We start from the raw sequence: 18257 nt of genomic DNA, 5'->3' as shown, positions 1-18257 counted from the left end.
TGTATATAGCTAATTTAGTGTTTTAACTAATTTCTTTCTTATTCCATATAAATTTATTCAGTTGACTGCCTACCATACCACCTTCATTGATTCTATTGTCTATTTCCATAATTAATTTACCATCATCACTAAAAATCATGCCTAAATAGCTGAAATGTTTTAGTTGTTCTATAGGTTCTTCATTCACAATGCAGTTGACATTTTCAATGCTTCTGCCTATTTTCATTGTCTTTATCTTGTTATTGCTGACCTTCATACCATATCTGTTGCAACAGCTATTCAATTTAGTCAGAGAATCTTGCAGACTTGTAGCAGATTTATTTAAAAGTATAACATCATCTGCATAAAGCAAAGAGCTGACATTAACATCTCCAATTTTGATATCAGGTTTAATACCACTTTCCTTCATAATATGATCCATATAGATAATGAATAACAGAGGGGATAATGTACATCCTTGTCTCACACCAGATTTAACATTAAACCATCTTCCTGTACTTTCTTCAATTCTAACTGCTGACTTACAACTCAAATAATGACTAAGTATTGCTTGATATAATGCCCCATTGACACCATATAACTGCAGCATATTGAATAGCTTCTCTCTTGGCACCTTGTTATATGCCTTTTCCAAATCGATGTTACTTATTTACATTAACTATATTATACATTTTATATGCGGCCCAAGACAATTCCTCTTCACTCAATGTGGCCCAGGCAAGCTAAAAGGTTGGACATCCATGTACTACTACATCAGATATCTTCCTTCATCAATTGCCTGGAGTATAGTTCCCTCAATATGGTACATAGCTTGTAATCTTTGTATCCCAAAATGCATAACTTTATACTTTTCCACATTAAATTGACATCCATTATGTTCTGCTCATACTATCAGCCTTTTCAATCGTCCTACAAGCTCTCCACATCACTTTGATTAACTATTACCTTACACAGTTTTGCATCATCAGCAGCAAACAGTGGAATATCTCCCTTCAGATTATTTCCTGTATCATTTATATATAAATTTAAAGAGTAGTGGTTTAAGCATAAAAACCTGCGTCACACCACTAGTCACCTGATGTTTCGTGGATTCTGCTCCTCTATATACTACTTTTTGGTATCTATCCATCACCAGTTTCAGATGAATCCATCCCCATTTGTTGCAGTTTGTATAACAGAGTTTCATGTGGTATCCTGTCAAATGCCTTTGCAAAATCCAGCAGTATCATCATATAGACATTCCTCTTTATTCAACTCAACTGTCACTCTATTATAAAAAGTTAAATTACTAAGGCATGACTTACCCTTCACAATGCCATGCTGCCCCTCATAGAGTATCATATTCTTAACCACCCATTCCTGAATTCTCTTTTTGACCAACTTTTCCAGTACTTTTGAAACCACTCCTGAGATATTAATTGGTCTATTATTAGATTCCACAGACTTGATCCTCCTTTATGCAAAGGAATTATTTTGTGTAAAAGGAGAATCCTTTATGCAAAATAATTCCAATCCTCCTTCCAATCTCTTGGGACTTTGCCATAGCTGAGAGTTAAATTAAGCCTAGTTAAAGGCATAGCCAGTCCCCCTGCACATTCTCTTAAAATGTGAGCTGATGCCTTAATCTCACACTGTATTTGCATTCACATTTTCTTTAATATCCTAAGTACCTCCAATTCTTCAACCTCTGTTCTCACATCAGACTGTCACCTCTGTCATAACGATATTTTCACTTGGATGATATGCCATTGTAAAATGATTCCTCAGTTGCTCAACAATTTCATCTGCTTGCATTACCTCTCTACCATCTGCACTCGCACTCATTAAAGTGATCCTTCCATATTCGCTTTCCTCTTATTTGCTACATAAAAAATAAATTAAAAAAAAAAACACTGAGATTTCTCATTGTGTGGCTTCTGTGGAGAAAGGAGATATTAGAACTAATTATTTCTGGTATTGAATCTCACACAAAGATGTCAAACTGAAACTGTTTTAATTTGACTAGTTTTATAAAATATTAACTGTTATTACTTCTAATTTTTTTAATTTATTCCTACTATTTCATGATGAAGTGAAATAGTTTTTTATACAACTAGTCGAATTAAAACATAGTTTCAATTTGACATCTTTGTGTGGTTCAATACAGGAAATAATTAATTCTAATTAATAAATAAATTCTAATAAATTCTAAATAATTATTTTTTTTTAGTTATTTATCTTATATAAATTCTTTATATTAACTTGTAAATGTATCCTAAGCGAACTGTAATATATGCATTTTATTTGTTGTTACTGAAAGTGAAAGTATTTCTAAAGGACTCTGCTAATGTGATTTGATTGGCTGCTGTCAGAAAACTATGTTATTTTGAGATAGCCTGTGCCTTAGCGTTGGGAACTGTACAACGATCACGTGGGAATTTCATTGTAAACTGAAAGAGCGAGGAAAAATAAGTTTGGGCAGGAAAAAGATATAGGATTTATGAGATATAAGAAGAAGGAACCAGAAGGAAATTGGAGTAAGTGTGGGTAGGTCATGAGATGTGATCTAACCTGGGATCATATGACGTAACAAAGATTTGGAAACTTGTTCCGATTTTAATGAATCTTACTTTGAACTCATATTTATTTATAGTTTCCTGTCACCTTGTAAAGGAATTTACCCGAGTGAAAGGATAATATGATCGAGATTTATCGTAAGATAAGTTATTACGAGCAAGAAAATACATTTTCCAGTCTTAACAAATGAGTTATTTAACTCAGGGATACTATAAGTTTTGTGTTGCCTATAGTGGAAGATTATCGAGTGCCTAGAAGTGTTGTAAGAGTTTTCCATAATGTGCAAGCTATGATGATCATACCGGTAAGAATATCTATTCTGTAACTAATGTGTGATAGTGTTGCTTGTGCCCGGAGAACTTGGTCAAATTTCGTGTTGCTGGAGCCAGCTAGTCAAGCTTGAATGAGTGATATATTATAAAACATTTTCCTTGTGAAACTAATGTGAGAAACTTCATTGAAGAATTATTATTATTAAACAAGACCTCTGGAGTCAAAGACTCATCTGGGAGGTCCTTTTATCACACACACATCTCATCATACCGTGTCTTAAACACACTCAAACTCCTTGCAGACACACACACACTCTCAGGCAAGACATTCCAATCATTCACAACTCTACACGAAAAAAACCTGCCTCTCACTCCCATACTCACACCTTCTTTATACAGTTTCCAGGGATGACCTCTGGTTCTCCCCTGATCTTCCACTATTCTCTGTAGAACTTCTCCACCATTGATCTTATAACAACCCCTTACCAACTTGTAGGTCTTTATCATATCTCCCCTCTTCCTTCTCTCCACCAGACTGTAAATGACATCTTCTCAATCTTTCCTCATACTCAACATTCCAGAGGTCAGAAACTACTTTAGTCAGTCGCCTTTGGACCCTTTCCAGCATCTCTTCATCCTTCTGAAAACCCGGTGACCAAATCTGGGCACAATAGTCCATGTGTGGCCTAATCAAAGCCTTATACAATGGAACAAGAACCTCCCTACTTCTACACGTCAGTGTCCTCCGCATCATTCCTAGAAGTCTTTGTGTTGTCTTCACAATTTTGGCGATGTGTCCCCCTAAATTTTAGATCCTTATCCACTATCACCCCCAGATCTCTTATTTCCTCCACTTCCAACAGCATACTCTCACCAAGCATAAATTCTGCATCCCATCTTTGTTTTCCAATTTTAAAACCTTACATTTTGCAACATTGAACTCGCATCCCCATCTGCTTGCCCAATCAATCTATTCAAGTCCTCTTGCAAGGCCACAACATCTTCACTACTCTTTATGGTTCGTCCCAACTTTGCATCATCTGCAAACAACTGAATATCTCCATCCAAACCCTCGCCAATATCATTAATATACAAGTTAAATAGTAATGGCCCTAAAACAGACCCCTGAGGCACTCCACTAGTGACTTTCCTTTTCCTGGATATCGCACCCCCATACACAACTTGTTGATACCTATCAGATAGCCAGTCTCCAATCCAATGCACTAATCTAATATCCAACCCCATCTGCTCTCGTTTGACTGTCAACTTATCATGAGGTACTCTATCAAAAGCTTTTGCGAAATCCAAGTATATTACTGTGTATCCTTCTCCTCTGTCCAAGGAAGCAGTCATTGTAATAAGTAAGTAGATTACTAAAACATGACCTCCCTTTAGCAAATCCATGCTGTCCATCAAAGATTATACCATTGTTGTCAACCCAACTCTGGATCCTAGTTCTCACAAGCTTCTCCAACAACTTAACCACAACACCTGACACAGAGATAGGCCTATAGTTTGATGCTTGAGTTTGATCACCTCCTTTATGAAGTGGCACAATCTTGCCCTCCTTCCACTCTTTAGGAACTTGACCAAGTGCAAGACTCGTATTAAAAAAATATGCCAAGGCAGGTGTCAACTCTCTGGCACATTCCTTCAGAATGCGTGGTGATATATTATCAAGTCCCACAGCCTTATTTATATCTAGTTTACTCAACTCCTCAAACACCTTTTGCTCACTTACAGTCAGTCTCTCCTCCCCATCATCAACTGCTCTCAATCTCTCCATGAAGTCACATTCACAAGATTGAAAGATCTTTATGAACTGCTCATTAAGTATCTCCACCACACATTCTGCATCAGCTGTCTTTATACCATTTCCTCCAATCAATGTCATCCTTCCATAATCATTCTTTCTTTTACTGGCTACATACCGAAAGAATTCCTTAGGATTCTTTTTGGCTTCATTAGCTAACTGCTGTTCATACCTCTCTTTAGCTACTCTCACCAACCAAGTCACCCTCCTTGCCTGGTCTTTGTAGACCTCATGAAATTGGTTACTTCCACTTCTCTTATGCTGCCTCCACAATGCCCTTTTTCTCTGTATCGCATGCTTAATCTCTTTATTCATCCATCTCACACCTACCTTATTTAACCTTCTCACCCATGGTATACATTTAGACATTACATCTACTAAATAGTTCTTGAAAATCCCCCAAGCTGCATTGATCTCTTTTCCAGCTAACTCCTCATTCCATGCTACACCTGCAAGCTGTCTCCTGAGCTCTTCATAATCACCCCCCCCCCCTTGTAGTTCCACATATGCCCTTTTTTATGAATTATATACCCATGAATTAGTTCATGTTTGAATGTGTTATCTCACAATGTATATGTAAATGCAAGACTAAGCCTTTTAAGAACTATTTTAATCCTCTGATAGATATTCAAACATAAGAAATATAGAAACAAGAACTCAGTTCAAAAATAGAGTTCTTGTTTCTTATGTAAAAATAATTTTGTGAGAGAATTAAATATCTTGTTAAATTTGATTCTTGTGCTTGCCTAATTTCAGTTTCATTGCACCGCTCATTAAAATACGAATCTTGCAGGAAACCTTATGTATTAGTAAGAAAATTTCAGGCTGTAGTAAGTTCACGTTGCTGTTGTGCTATTTGATGCTTGACTCCTTCACAATAATTGTGTGATTTCAAACATAGAGTGGCACAGTATAATAAAAATTTTCTTTATGTTTGAATGTGGGGTCAATCAACAACTAGCAAATATAAAGTTGGATGAAAGACCAATGGCCACCATTGTTCTGCTACATATTGGTGCCATACTGATTTAATATATGGTTTAAGGAAATATACACGATTTACTTAAGTCTAAATAACTCAGTATATCTCACACTCATATAAATCAGATAAATGCATTAAATTAGCTCAGTATTATTAGCAACATTTAAAAAAATTTCTCATCTTTCCACAGCATTAAGAATCGGTGATGTTCACCAAATATCCTCGGAACCTGAACCAGTTACTCAGAATATTGTGCAGCCTGGCCATTCTGTAATTTTAAACTCTTTATGTAATGTGTAATAAATTTAGTTTAATCCTTTATCCAAGTGTGAGCAAACAAAGTTTGTGTCTGAAAGTGTCTTCAGGACTGGGATCAAGTAGTACGACACCAGGCAACTTGTAGCAAAGGTGGACCAAGCTAACATCATTCCTATCTCAGTATCTCCCATAATGCAAAACGCATCTCCTTGCGGATATGTATAATGTTATGCATTAAAGGAAGGACCACTACCCAGACTAGTTTCGACCTTTATTGAGGTCTCTTCGGTGGGAGCCAGACGTGGAGATACCAGGCAGAAGCAATAGCAAGGTCAGGTCATCTTTACCTATAGGAGTTGCCAAAAGGTGTGCCACCGTTTTATTAAATTACTCTGGATTTAGAGAAAGATGTTGAAAGTTTATTTTTCACTTGGTTAGATTATAATAAATTTAGTTTAATCCTTTATCCAAGTGTGAGCAACGTTGCTACGAGTTGCCCGGTGTTGTACTACCTGACCCCAGTCCTGAAGATACTTTCAGGTGCAAACTTTGTTTGCTCACACTTGGATAAAGGATTAAACTAAATTTATTATAGTCTAACCAAGTGGAAAATAAACTTTCACCATCTTTATGTAATGTGTTTGCACTGTGGCGTTACATAAAGGTTAAAGTATACTAATTTAAAGTCATCTCATTCTATATAACTTCAGAAACAAAATTAGAAATGTAAATATATGTTGTATATGTTCATAGCAACATATTAGGATCATATTGTTCACCAAAAATAAAAAGCTTGGTACTCTTGAAACTGTAATTCACAATGTTTGTTTATCATCAAAAAAAAATTAGTCTTATCTATCAGGTATTGTCGGATGTTATGTTTTGATCTTCCAGGACACTTGGCTATCAATCCACCTAGATCTTGGTCTTCTTCTGGATCTTTTTCTACCATCATGGAATTTTTTTTCTTTCCTATCCTGGCCTCTCCCATTCTATTTACCTGACCATATTACCTGAGATCAACTCTAGTCACACATTCTGGAATGTTAACAATATTAACTTTTTTCCTAACAATGAGCTCTGTTATCCATACATGGTACTAATGTACTCCAGGTTGATTACCCAACTTCTTTTAAATGAGCTCAACATAAAAGAAAACCTAAACCTCAATTGACCAGGTACATTGTATAACTGAACTTTTCATTTTTCAGGAAATGACAATATATACTAGAATATTAATTATAAAAAAATTTAATTAATACTTTCCTATATTTCAGCAATGTTACATTGCCATCATCAGGGATCACAAAAAACAATGTTCATGCAGGCACTAACACTGAGTAAATGAGGTTAAATGAAGGCAAATGAAGTCTGGTCTAGAATCCTAAACAATACCCCCTAGTGGGCTAAATTGGGCTGTCTTAGCCGTTGGACTGATGTTCTTAAAATGTATGCTTCCAGATTTGGGGCAGTCTCATGCACCCAAATTTGTTGAGGTTTGGAAAGTTTTTTAAAGCTGAGGCAGATTCGATAAATAGTCTTTCATACTTGTATTTGCTGTGGTATAATAGAGTGGCTTTCTTCCAGCATATCCTGTGGTGGATGTCCAAAGCCTGGTGAGCAAGTCCTGAGTGGCTGTATTAGTGGAACCAGATGTAGTCCTTCTGTTCAGATATCCTGATATTATGTCCTGTGTGGCCATAGTAGGACAGTTTACAACTGCAAGTGACCTGATATAGACCTGGTAGGTCTAAGGGATGTGGCTGGTCTTTGGTGGATCAGATAAGAGATGCTAATTTCTTATGTGGTCTGTAACTGATTGTAAGGTTATATTTCCTTAGAATTTGTGTTAATTTTTGGAATGTGCCCCAGATATATGGATTGGTGATAGATTTTGAGTAATCTCTGCTTTTGAACGAGAAGGGGAGGAGGGATTGCTGTTACATGGTTTTATTATTTTTTGGATTGTAGCCATTGGTTAAGAAAGTGTTATGATCAAGGATATGATCAAGCTCATTAGTTAGGATTCTGTTTTCTGAACAGATTAATTTTTCCTTGTTATATAGGGTTTTTATAATCCCATATTGTTAGGAGGATGGGGGGGGGGGAACGTCTGCTGGTGAATGAGTCTACCTGTATGTGTAAATTTTCTGCAAACAGAGAATGCTAGGGATCTTTCAGGCTGGCATGTAATCAGAGTACTTAGGAATGGGAGATTGTTGATTGTTCAGGTGTGTTAAGAAATTGTGGAGTGTATCCAGACCATCCGACCAAATGGCGAACACATCATCCAAGTAGCATAGACAGACAGGTTTTTGTCGGGCAGAGTTTAAGGCTTTTTCTTCAAAGTTCTCCATAAAGAAGTTGGCCAGGGGTGGAGAGAGTAGAGAACCCATGGCAGTCCCTTCTATCTGTTTATAGAATTTTCCTTGCCAAACGAAATAGCCCAAGTTCATGGTGAACTGAAATAGGGCTGACATATCAAGAGGAAATATGGCTTGGATGAGGTCTAAGGTATCTTTGAGTGGGACATTGGTGAATAAGGAGGAGACATTAAAACTGACCATTATGTCAGTGTGTTGGAGTGTGAGGTTTTCTATACTGGCTTTAAAGTGGGCTGAGTTTTTTTGTGTGTGAAGGTGTGTTGCCAGTATTTTGTGTGAGCAGTTTGGCTAATTTGTATGTGGGTGAATCGATACCATTTACAATGGATGTAATGGCACATTCTGTTTATGGATTTTTGGTAGGCCATATATTTGGGGGGGGGGAATCTAGAGTTATAAAGTTTTAATCTACTTAGCTAAAGATGCATTTTTTCTGTTTATGAAAAATTTTATTCCAGATAACCATGAAACAATTACCTGTTTGGTCCAAATTAAATTGCATGTGTCTAAGTTTTGAAAAGTTTGCTGTTTGTTCTAATTGTTTGGTTCATTGTTTATTTGTAATCCTAGTTTAAAATTATATGATGGAATGCATGTTTAGATTCCGTACTTATGCATTTTTTTTCCTCAATTAAATCTTTATATATCATGACGTGATATTCATAATAATTTAGAATGCTAGAATTTTTATGATCTTCTGATTTTTTTTTCACTTTATCCTTTAAAGCCAAGGCTTACATTTATAATCATGGCAGGCATTAAACTAGAGTAAAATGAATGTTTCTTGCTGTGCACAAATGACAGTTATTGCTGGCAACTCTGTATTTGTCACTTTATTTTCACAAATTAAATTATTTAAATTGTGCAGTAGAGTAAAGTTTGTAAAAGAAGAATATATTTCTTTACCAAATTGAGTGAACAACAGTTTTGTTTGTATGTGCATATTTATTTGATGTTCTAGGCCTTCTGTATTAATTATAAGAAGCTAATATTTCATCATCATCATGCTTGTCAAGGATTTAGGCATAGAGTGGTCTGTTCCAGCTTTAGAAGTCATCATTAAATCTCTTAAGAAGATGTCCTGGTTCTCTTTTTCCTAATGGTTTGTAATTTAAGGCTTGTTTTGGTAATCTTTGTTTTCATTCTTTCAACACGTTCCATCCATTTATGTTTATATTTTTTAATTTTTTCTATTACTGATTCCTGGTTTAATTCCTTCATAATTTCTTTTGTGATGAATAAGTATACTTTGCAGTTTTTCTCAAACTTCATTTCAGCTGTTAAATTTTTATTTATCTTTGTGTTTTATTGTCCAGATTTCACTTCCCTACAATAGGATTGGTAGGGCTAATGTATTGTGTACTTTTAGTCTGGTTTGGTTTAAATATAGAGTTAATTGCACCTGTTATTTTTAAATATTTTTCAATTTTTAGGTTTATATCTTTTTCATTTTCATATGTAATCATTCATCCTAGGTAGTTAATGTTCTAAAATCTTGTTATTTATTACTATTAGTTCTTACTGGATCTTGTCCTTTAAGGGCCTTTGTTTTTGATTTTTCTGTTGATATTATCATTCCATAATCTTTGGCTATCTCATTTAAATTTAAAATATCTTCTGTAAGTTCTCTTCAGAATTTGTAATTATTTGGTCATTGGCAAAAAGGAGCAGTAGGAGAAAGTTGAATACCTTGATGGAAAGTTTTATTCCATTTTATTATTATTTCATTTAGATAAATATTAAAAAGAGTTGCTGAAAGGGGACACCCCTTGTCAGACTCCTTGGTTTATCTCTCTCGTATATGTTCATATGTATACGTTCATATTCATAGGAAGAAGCTTAAATCTGCCACGGCATAAAAACACTGCAGGGTAAGAATATTAGTAGTGCATGGGAGGATAGTTAAGGGTCATCTAGAGGATGCAATATTAAACTGTATACCTAAGGTAAGGGGGGTTAATCAGGTAGGAGTTAGATGGATGAGTAATATCATGACTTATGCATTTTTTTATGATGAGTAATATCATGACTTCTGCACAATCTGCAGAACAAGAAAATGCTGTGGAGGGTATAACAGTATAAGACTCAGGCAAGAAAAGTGACCAGCATGGCAAGGAAGGCAAAATCAGATTATGAGAAGAATCTAGTTGAGCTGATCAAAGGAAATCCCAAAGAGTTCTTTTGTTATGTGACAAGTAAGGGGAAGAATGACTATGTAAGATTAACCTTAATGAGTGATAGTCACGAGATGAAAACAGATAATAAAATAGTTGAGTTACTGAGTGACCACTTTGCAAGGGTATATCATCCTAGTGAGGTTACTGCTTTAACCAATGTGACATACTAATGTGGGAACAGAGGTGGATGAATTGGAGATTAAGATATTGCAGAATCTCAGTGTAAATACAGCTGTGGAATTAGATGGGATATCAGCTAGAGTTTTGTGAGAATGTGCAAGGGAACTGGTAATGCCTTTGACTAGGCTCTTTAATTTAAGTCTTAGCTCTGGTAGAGTTCCAAGGGAGTGGAAAGAGGGTAAAATACCCCTTACATAAGGGGAATTCTAAGACTGCAGTAGCAAATTATAGACCAATCAGTATCTCATGCGTGGTGGTAAAATTGGTCAAAAAGAAAATTCAGGAATGGGTGGATAAGAATGTGATACCGTATGAGAGTCAACATGACTTTTGCGAAAGGGTTGGTCATGCCCTTTAGTAATTTACTATCTTTTTATAATAGAGTAACAGCAGTGTTGGATAAAGGAAATGGCTACACAGTGATTCTACTGGATTTTGAAAAGGCATTTAACAGAATACCACATGAAATTCTGTTATGCAAATTAGAACAAATTGGGATGGATATGACACTGGTTAAATGAATAAGAGGGTGGCTGCTGGACAGATATCAAAACATGTATGGAGGGGATGCAGAATTAAGACGAAACAGGTGACTAGTGTTGTGCCACAAAGCTCAGTGCTTGGACCATTGCTGTTGAATTTGTACATAAATAATATAGGAAAAACCTGAAAGGAAATATTCAGTCGTTTGCTGATGATGCAAAATTAGATAGAGTAATGGTAAATCAAGGCAATGTGGAGAGTTTGCAGGATGATTTAAATAGGCTGTTATGTGGGCAAAAGATAAGTGTCAGTTCATTATGGAGAAAAGTAAAGTTATGCATTTTGGAATAAATAAATTATAAGATGTGTATCACATTGATGGCACTCTACTTCAGGAAATAGATGAAGCTAGAGATTTAGGGGGTGGTGGTAGACAGAGTTAAAGTTTAGAGGAAATATTGCTAAGGTTGCTAAAGTATTCCATAAGATTACTTGGCTATTGAAGAACACATTAACAGTAGAGATAAGGAAATTATTCCTCTTTATAAAGCCTTGATACATCCACATCTGAATTACTGTGCTGAAGTCTGGTCTCCTGGGTTTCTTTGGGACGAGGAAGTGGCAGAGAAGATTCAGAGGCAAATGATTAAGATGGTGAGTGGTCTGTGGAATGTTTCCTGAAGATAGATTGAGGGTGTGTGGATTGCAGAAATTGGTTTATAGGATTAAAGGAGGAAATAGGATAAAATCGTTTATGTTGCTTAAAGGGTGTTATAGGATTGCAGGGGAAATGATTCAGTACTTGGCTGTAGTGGGGTGCCAGAACAAGGGGGGGGGGGGAAATCATCAAGGGAAGTTGAATAAAGTTGTGGTTAGTAGGGGTGTGAGGACTAGATTCTTTGCTTGGAGAGTTGTGAATGAATGAATGGAATGGGTTGCCAGAGTCAATTGTGAGTGCTTTGTCTGTTAATTGGTTCAAGAAGATGTATGATAGATTGTGTGGATAGTTTGGGTCTCCTGCGATGAGTCTTCAGACTCCATGGATGTGCCCATATGGAATGATGATGATGATAATATTCCAAGCAAAAGAACTCTCATCTGCATCTTTCTGTTGTGAGTTTCGGGCTTCTCTGGTTTTGGAGTTCTTTGTATAGTTTTGGTAATAATGACTACTATTTTTACATAGTCCAGAAACCCTGCTCTAGAGACCAAACATTGAACTTTTTCAAGCCACTTCAGTCCTCGAGAGTGCATGGTAGTGGTCTCACAACAAGCAATTAAATTCATCTCTTGCCTAAAGACAATTGCAAACATCCATGCCTCTGCTGGGATTTGAACCTGCAGCCTATTGTTGGAGAGCAGTTATGCTAACCACTTAGCCTGGCAATACAAATAACATTTCAAGGCAATACAGAAATTTTGAGTTTGTTGTTCATTGCAATTTATTGGTATTTTTCTAACATGGTTTAGATATTTTTCAAATTTTTTTTCCCTTTACATTAATTTTTATGCTCTTTGATGTAGATTTTTATTTTAAGGATATTTAAAATTTTTGAATTCATAATTCAGAATGTTCATTTTGTATATTTAAGTTATAACTGTCATATTGCTTCTATCCTTATTAGTATTTGATGCATATGGAGAGGTGTTACAGCCTACCTCATCATCACCTCCACCACCATCAATCTCTGACATAGGAGCTTCAACAAAAACAGAATCTCTGGTAACACAGAGTACAACTAAGCTCATAACAAGTGACCTGGACTCGAGTTTGGCTACTTTAGTTGATAATTTGGATATTAATGGTCCAAAGTTACCACTGAAGTAAGAATATAGATAAAATATAATTGAGTATTATCATCATGTCATCTTTTATCATAAATATTTTCTTTTGTATGCAGTTGATGGTTTGAAAATGTATTTTCTGTTTTCTAATAATCATTGTGAGGTGCAGTTAATAAAGGGTATTTGTTTTATTTAGAGTTCCTTTTGACAATATTTTCAGAATATAAATATGAATAAGATTGGCTAAAATTCCTTTCTCTTTACAACAAAAAAAAAAAAAAAAAAAAAAAAAATTACAGGGAGGCTGTGTATTTAGCTACAGTTTTTTTCCCCCTTTTAATTATTCACTCCACAGAATGATATACATTCCCCCCCCCCCAAAAAAAGCTGCTATTTTAAATGTAAATATTTTTCAAATCAAACTGTTATAAAATCTTATATATAATAATAGTATCTCTATGTACAGATGGAGGAGTGTAGAATCACTATCATGCTATCTGTAATCTGCCTAAAATAACCAAACTAGCAATGACTACATCAGTGTAGACTGAAGTAGTCAGTCCTATGGTTATTTTAGGAAGATTACTTTTTTCATTCACCTGATCCAAATGCTTGTTCTGATATTCCTCTCATTCTGTAAAACTTCTGCCTAATTTTAAACTTCAAGGTTCTCCAATCACATTTGATAGATAATATTCTACATAATCTGGCAGGCCTTTTGCTGAAGCTTGCATATTAGAAGTGGCTCAAAATATCTAGTTTCACTCTCAAGCTTACACTGAAGTCATATTGCAAAAAAAATAAAAATAAAATTTGACTTGTAAAAGGCAAAATGCAGAAAACGCATCCTTAATTGGGTGAGGGAGCAGAAAGCAATTGTTTTCTGGTTATTGAGCACAAACTCTGCCTTTCCCTTTCAGCTTTTATTATCCATATGATATCATTGGATGATACCATCATCCAATGATAAAAAGCCGACCATCTGGCATCATTCTTCTTCAGTTTTTGCATGATTGGTTAAGGGAAATCACCTCTCGCTAGACCAAAAACAGCTTGCTGCATGTCTCCTTTCTGATGAAAGACCAAAAAAAGACGCAAGAATCCTGAATAGCTTAGATACAAGTCTTCTTGACTTGGGTGACCAGTTTCCTCTACAGTCATGCAATGATAAGCAGTATTTTCTTTAGATTTCCTTACAGAGTTCTGCATTTTCACACATGCACCATCTTTCTTCCTCCTGTTCATAAATGATTTTGCTAACCTTGACAAACTCTGCAGTGCTGAGATCATCCATAAACACATGACCTGAATTCTATCTTCCTGTCAATTTCAGTACTACTGAAACCAGCTTGTTTTCTGTAAGAATCAAATATCTCTTCTTGGCTGTTATGCACCTTTAGTCTTTTCTGATGCTAAAATATTATACCCATAGCCTTCTCAGTCTGCAGAAAGCTTGGTGTTCTTTCTACTCAAGCATTCTTCTCACCTGTACAATTCTACCCTATGCCAATTTTGCTTTATTTGTTTTCTTTTATTTGGGGTGGTGCACCATACATCTTTCTTGATGCTGTCTAGAAGAGGGCAGTTTAATTAACTGATATCTCTCTCGCTCTAGTCACTTTTTCATATGTTTTCTTTCTCGCTTATGCCTTTTCTGTAAGTACTTCCATGAGTGCTTTTCCACTGAACTACATTTTGTCTTTCCTCTGCTCTTTTCTACTAAAGCTTAAAGGGGAGAAGTTTCTGATCATTTAGAGTCAGCTTCAAATCCACCAAACTAATCTTTTTATCCTCCACTTTCATTCTGTTTACCTTTACTTCTGTCATATGGAACAGCTTTCTTCATAGTGTGTAAGGTTTTCCCCCAAAGGATTAGAACCTACAGCTGTTCAAAAAGAAAACTATTAGTGTTTTTCCTCTTTTTAACATCTTGTCATAGATATACTAATTTGCTATATATTCTTCATCCTCTTGTGTGTAGGGCTAATATTTAAAACAAAAAACATAGTCCCTCATGACTATATTAATTTTGTGTGTTATTCTTTGCATGCATGTTGGTTAGCTTTAAAGGAACAGTTATTGATCCATTTTAATTTGGGATGGGGTTGGTTATAAGAGCATGTGACATTGAACTGTAGCAATATTGAAACGGGGTAGTTAATAGGTTATTGTAGAAAACATTCAGCATACACATAATGATTAAAGAAACATGTTACATACATTTCCAAATCACTAAATTTAAAATTAATAGTTCCAAATTTCATTGAATTGCATATAGTTCAGAATTATTACTGTCAGTTTAAATTGTTTTGCCAGTTTCTAAAACTGACCCGATTGAAATCGATATCCTTATGACAGATGTGATATTCCATAATGTTGGACTACCTTTTAAAGAGCCTGTTATAGTTGGTTTCTAATCAGACACTAGAAACATTTTTCTAGACCTCTTCTCAGCAAGTTTCTGAATTAGTAAAAACTTTGACAGACAAGTTTTTTAATCACCTCTATAGTGCAGCTGGAAAAACGGTGAGACATTGCATGCACTCTTCAATTGGAATATACTTGAGTTGGAGTCTTTGTATGTCAATTCCATCAGAATTTAAAGCACTTAATTCTCTAAAAAAAAAAAAAATAATAATAATATTATTATCACCCAGGCTGACAAAGGCAAAGCAGTAGTCATACAAAATAAGAGAATATTTTAGGAAGATTTCCTTATTACATCATGATTTCTCTACTTATTGTCCCCTCTCATATGATCTGATTTAGAGCCAATAATGTAAATGTAATATGTAACATGGTGCACAGTACTGCTGCTACATTGGATGAAAAGTTAGAGGTGTGCACAGAAATGAAGTTTAAGAGCTGTTGCATAACTTGGATAAGAATTTGTCAATAGGGACAGATGGAATAGCAGCACATTAGCTAAAGGAATGTTCAACCAAATTGGCTAGGCCTTTCACATGTTTATATAACTTAAGCAGTTCCATAACTAGCTTTCCATGGGCCTTGTGCAAGATTTTATTTTTGTTCCTTATTTAAAAAAAAAACAATAGAAGTAGATTGGTTAATTTTTAACTTTAACCAAAATCATTATGGAATTGGCCCCCATGGCAGCAAAATTTGAAAATGAAAATATAATATTGATTATTTTTTGATACCCCATTTCAGGCCATCTTAGTCCTGGACCCTATGCCTGTGCACCCACCTAGTTACGGCACTGAACTTGAGTCTCAGCTCAGGAATGGAAGGAATGTATGGTGCAAAATCCGATGTATCTAACTACCGACCTATCAGTGCATCTGGTGTGGTAGTGAAGATTTTAAAGAAGTTGATAACTCACATACAGAAGTGGATAGACAAACAAGCTATACTTTGCAAGGAGCAGCATGGGTTTACTAAAGGAAGGTCATGTTTTAGCAATTTGCTCATATTTTATAACAATTTTATGGCTGAATTGGATAAAGGGACAGATACACTATGATGATGTTGGATTTTGCTAAGGCATCTGATAGGATATCACACAATAGGCTGTTGTATAAACTGGAGAATATGGAATTGGAATATAAACTCTTGACTTCGATCAGTGGATGGTTCACAGATATCAAAAAGTTGTATACTGTGGGTGCGAATCTGTCAGATTTAAGGTGACCAGTGGGGTACCTCCGAGTTTAGTCTTTGTGCTATTGTTGTTCAATCTATACATTAATGACATTAGGAAGGGTCTAACAGGAAATATGCAATTTTTTGCCAATAATGCGAAAATAGGTGGGGTAATTGCAGATGCTACTGATATCCAGCACTTACAAAAATTTGAATAGACTGGAAATTTGGGCAAACGAAAATGGTTCAGTTTAATGTTAGTAAGTGTAAAGTTATGCACTTTGGCATGATTAGAGTTCCAGCAGCATATTATATTAGCGGGGTTATGCTACAAGAAACTGAAGAGTCGAGGGATCTTGTCAAAGGTCACATAGCAAAAGTTGCAAATACAGCTGAGAATAATTGTGATGTTGAAGCGAAACTTGACATGTAAGGATAAGGAAGTCATTTTGCTTCTTTATAAGGCTTTGATAAGACTACACCTGGATTATTGTTCACAGATTTGGTCTATAAATTTTTGAATGGGTGCTATAAGATATCAAATTTTCATTATATGGAAAGTGGGGAGAGAACATGGGGCATCCATGGAAGTTAAGTTTGTACACTGTCAAGAAAGGGGTAAGAGCTAGGTTTTTTTCATGCAGAGCAGTGAGTGAGTGGAATCATTTGCCTGTAGGGGATAGTGAATGAATTTAAGGGAAGATATGACAGCTGGTTTGATGAGTTCTTGACTTCCTGGGGGTCTCAGATAATAATAATAATAAATTAATTGATAATATCTCCAGTTGGGATGAAGAATTAAAGGAAAAATATAAAATTTTATGCTTATCTACCTAGATTATATGGTCTTTCTAAGATATATAAAACCAGCTGTTCCATTAAGACCAGTAGATTGTATCGGCTGCTCCACATTTAAAGTTTCTAAATACAGTAACCCCCCCCCGAGTTACATAAGTAATGCATTCCGTAAACCTTTATAACTTGAATTTTACGTAAGTCGAATTTGTAAATTGCTTAAGTGTAACTTCGTAAGAAACTGCAATATTTATTATTATTATATGTATGTATATATACAGATATGTACAGTATATTATTTACACAGTATTATTTTATAAATGAACCATCATGCAGCAGTATTTACTCAGATATAAACTATAAAAGTATGAAAAATATATAAAAGAATATAAAAACAAAGTGAAATAATACTTTTCAAATAACAAAAAATGTCTTGTGACAACTAATTTAGCTCTGTAGTGGGAGAGTCGGTGGTGGATGGTTGTGAAGAGAAATGCTGTTCTCTGGCAACTTCTGCCCCTCTCGATGTTGAAGGCTGAGCATAGTCGTGGTCGTCTGAGTTGTCATCTTGACGTTATTGTGAATGGCATCTCGCAAACATGTCTAGAGTAGATTGTGTAGTCACACGCTTTTTGTCATCGTAGATGGTCTTGTAGCTAGACATATTGGAATGGATATGGCAGCTAAAATTTTCAAACCGCTCTTGTTCGGATCCATCAATTCTAATTTTGCTAGCCTCATGTCTGTCAGGTTAAAAGCCTCGGCTAGTCCCTTTGTTGTAAATTTCTTAACGTCTGGAGTTGGCGGTTCAATCGGCATAGTATTTTCTTCCGAATTTCGGAATGCCTCTAACTGAATAAGGTCATCATTAGTAAGCTCTTCATCGTGACTCAAAAGAAGCTCATTAACGTCAACATTATCCACTTCCAGCTCTAATTGCTCTACCAGTTGCACACACATCTCCGTCGC

At 35.5% G+C, this 18257-nt stretch overlaps 1 protein-coding gene across 3 annotated transcripts in view; it reads left to right on the top strand.

Annotated features, from left to right (window-relative positions):
- Positions 1 to 18257, top strand: part of LOC150099381 (phosphatidylinositol-binding clathrin assembly protein LAP-like) — a 289787-nt gene that overhangs the window by 199441 nt on the left and 72089 nt on the right. For all 3 annotated transcript variants that reach the window (XM_090404459.1, XM_090404460.1, XM_090404458.1), the window contains one exon: positions 12731 to 12929. In XM_090404459.1, coding sequence (XP_090260585.1) covers positions 12731 to 12929 — 199 coding nt within the window. The remainder of the gene's footprint in view (positions 1 to 12730; positions 12930 to 18257) is intronic.

The sequence above is a fragment of the Typopeltis vanoorti genome, chromosome 14 (genome assembly GCF_054136105.1).
Source record: "Typopeltis vanoorti isolate ZY-2024b chromosome 14, IOZ_Tvanoo_1.0, whole genome shotgun sequence".
Taxonomy (NCBI): Eukaryota; Metazoa; Arthropoda; class Arachnida; order Uropygi; family Thelyphonidae; genus Typopeltis; species Typopeltis vanoorti.
Note: the sequence above shows the minus strand (reverse complement) of the source record. Positions and strands in the feature narration are given on the sequence as shown.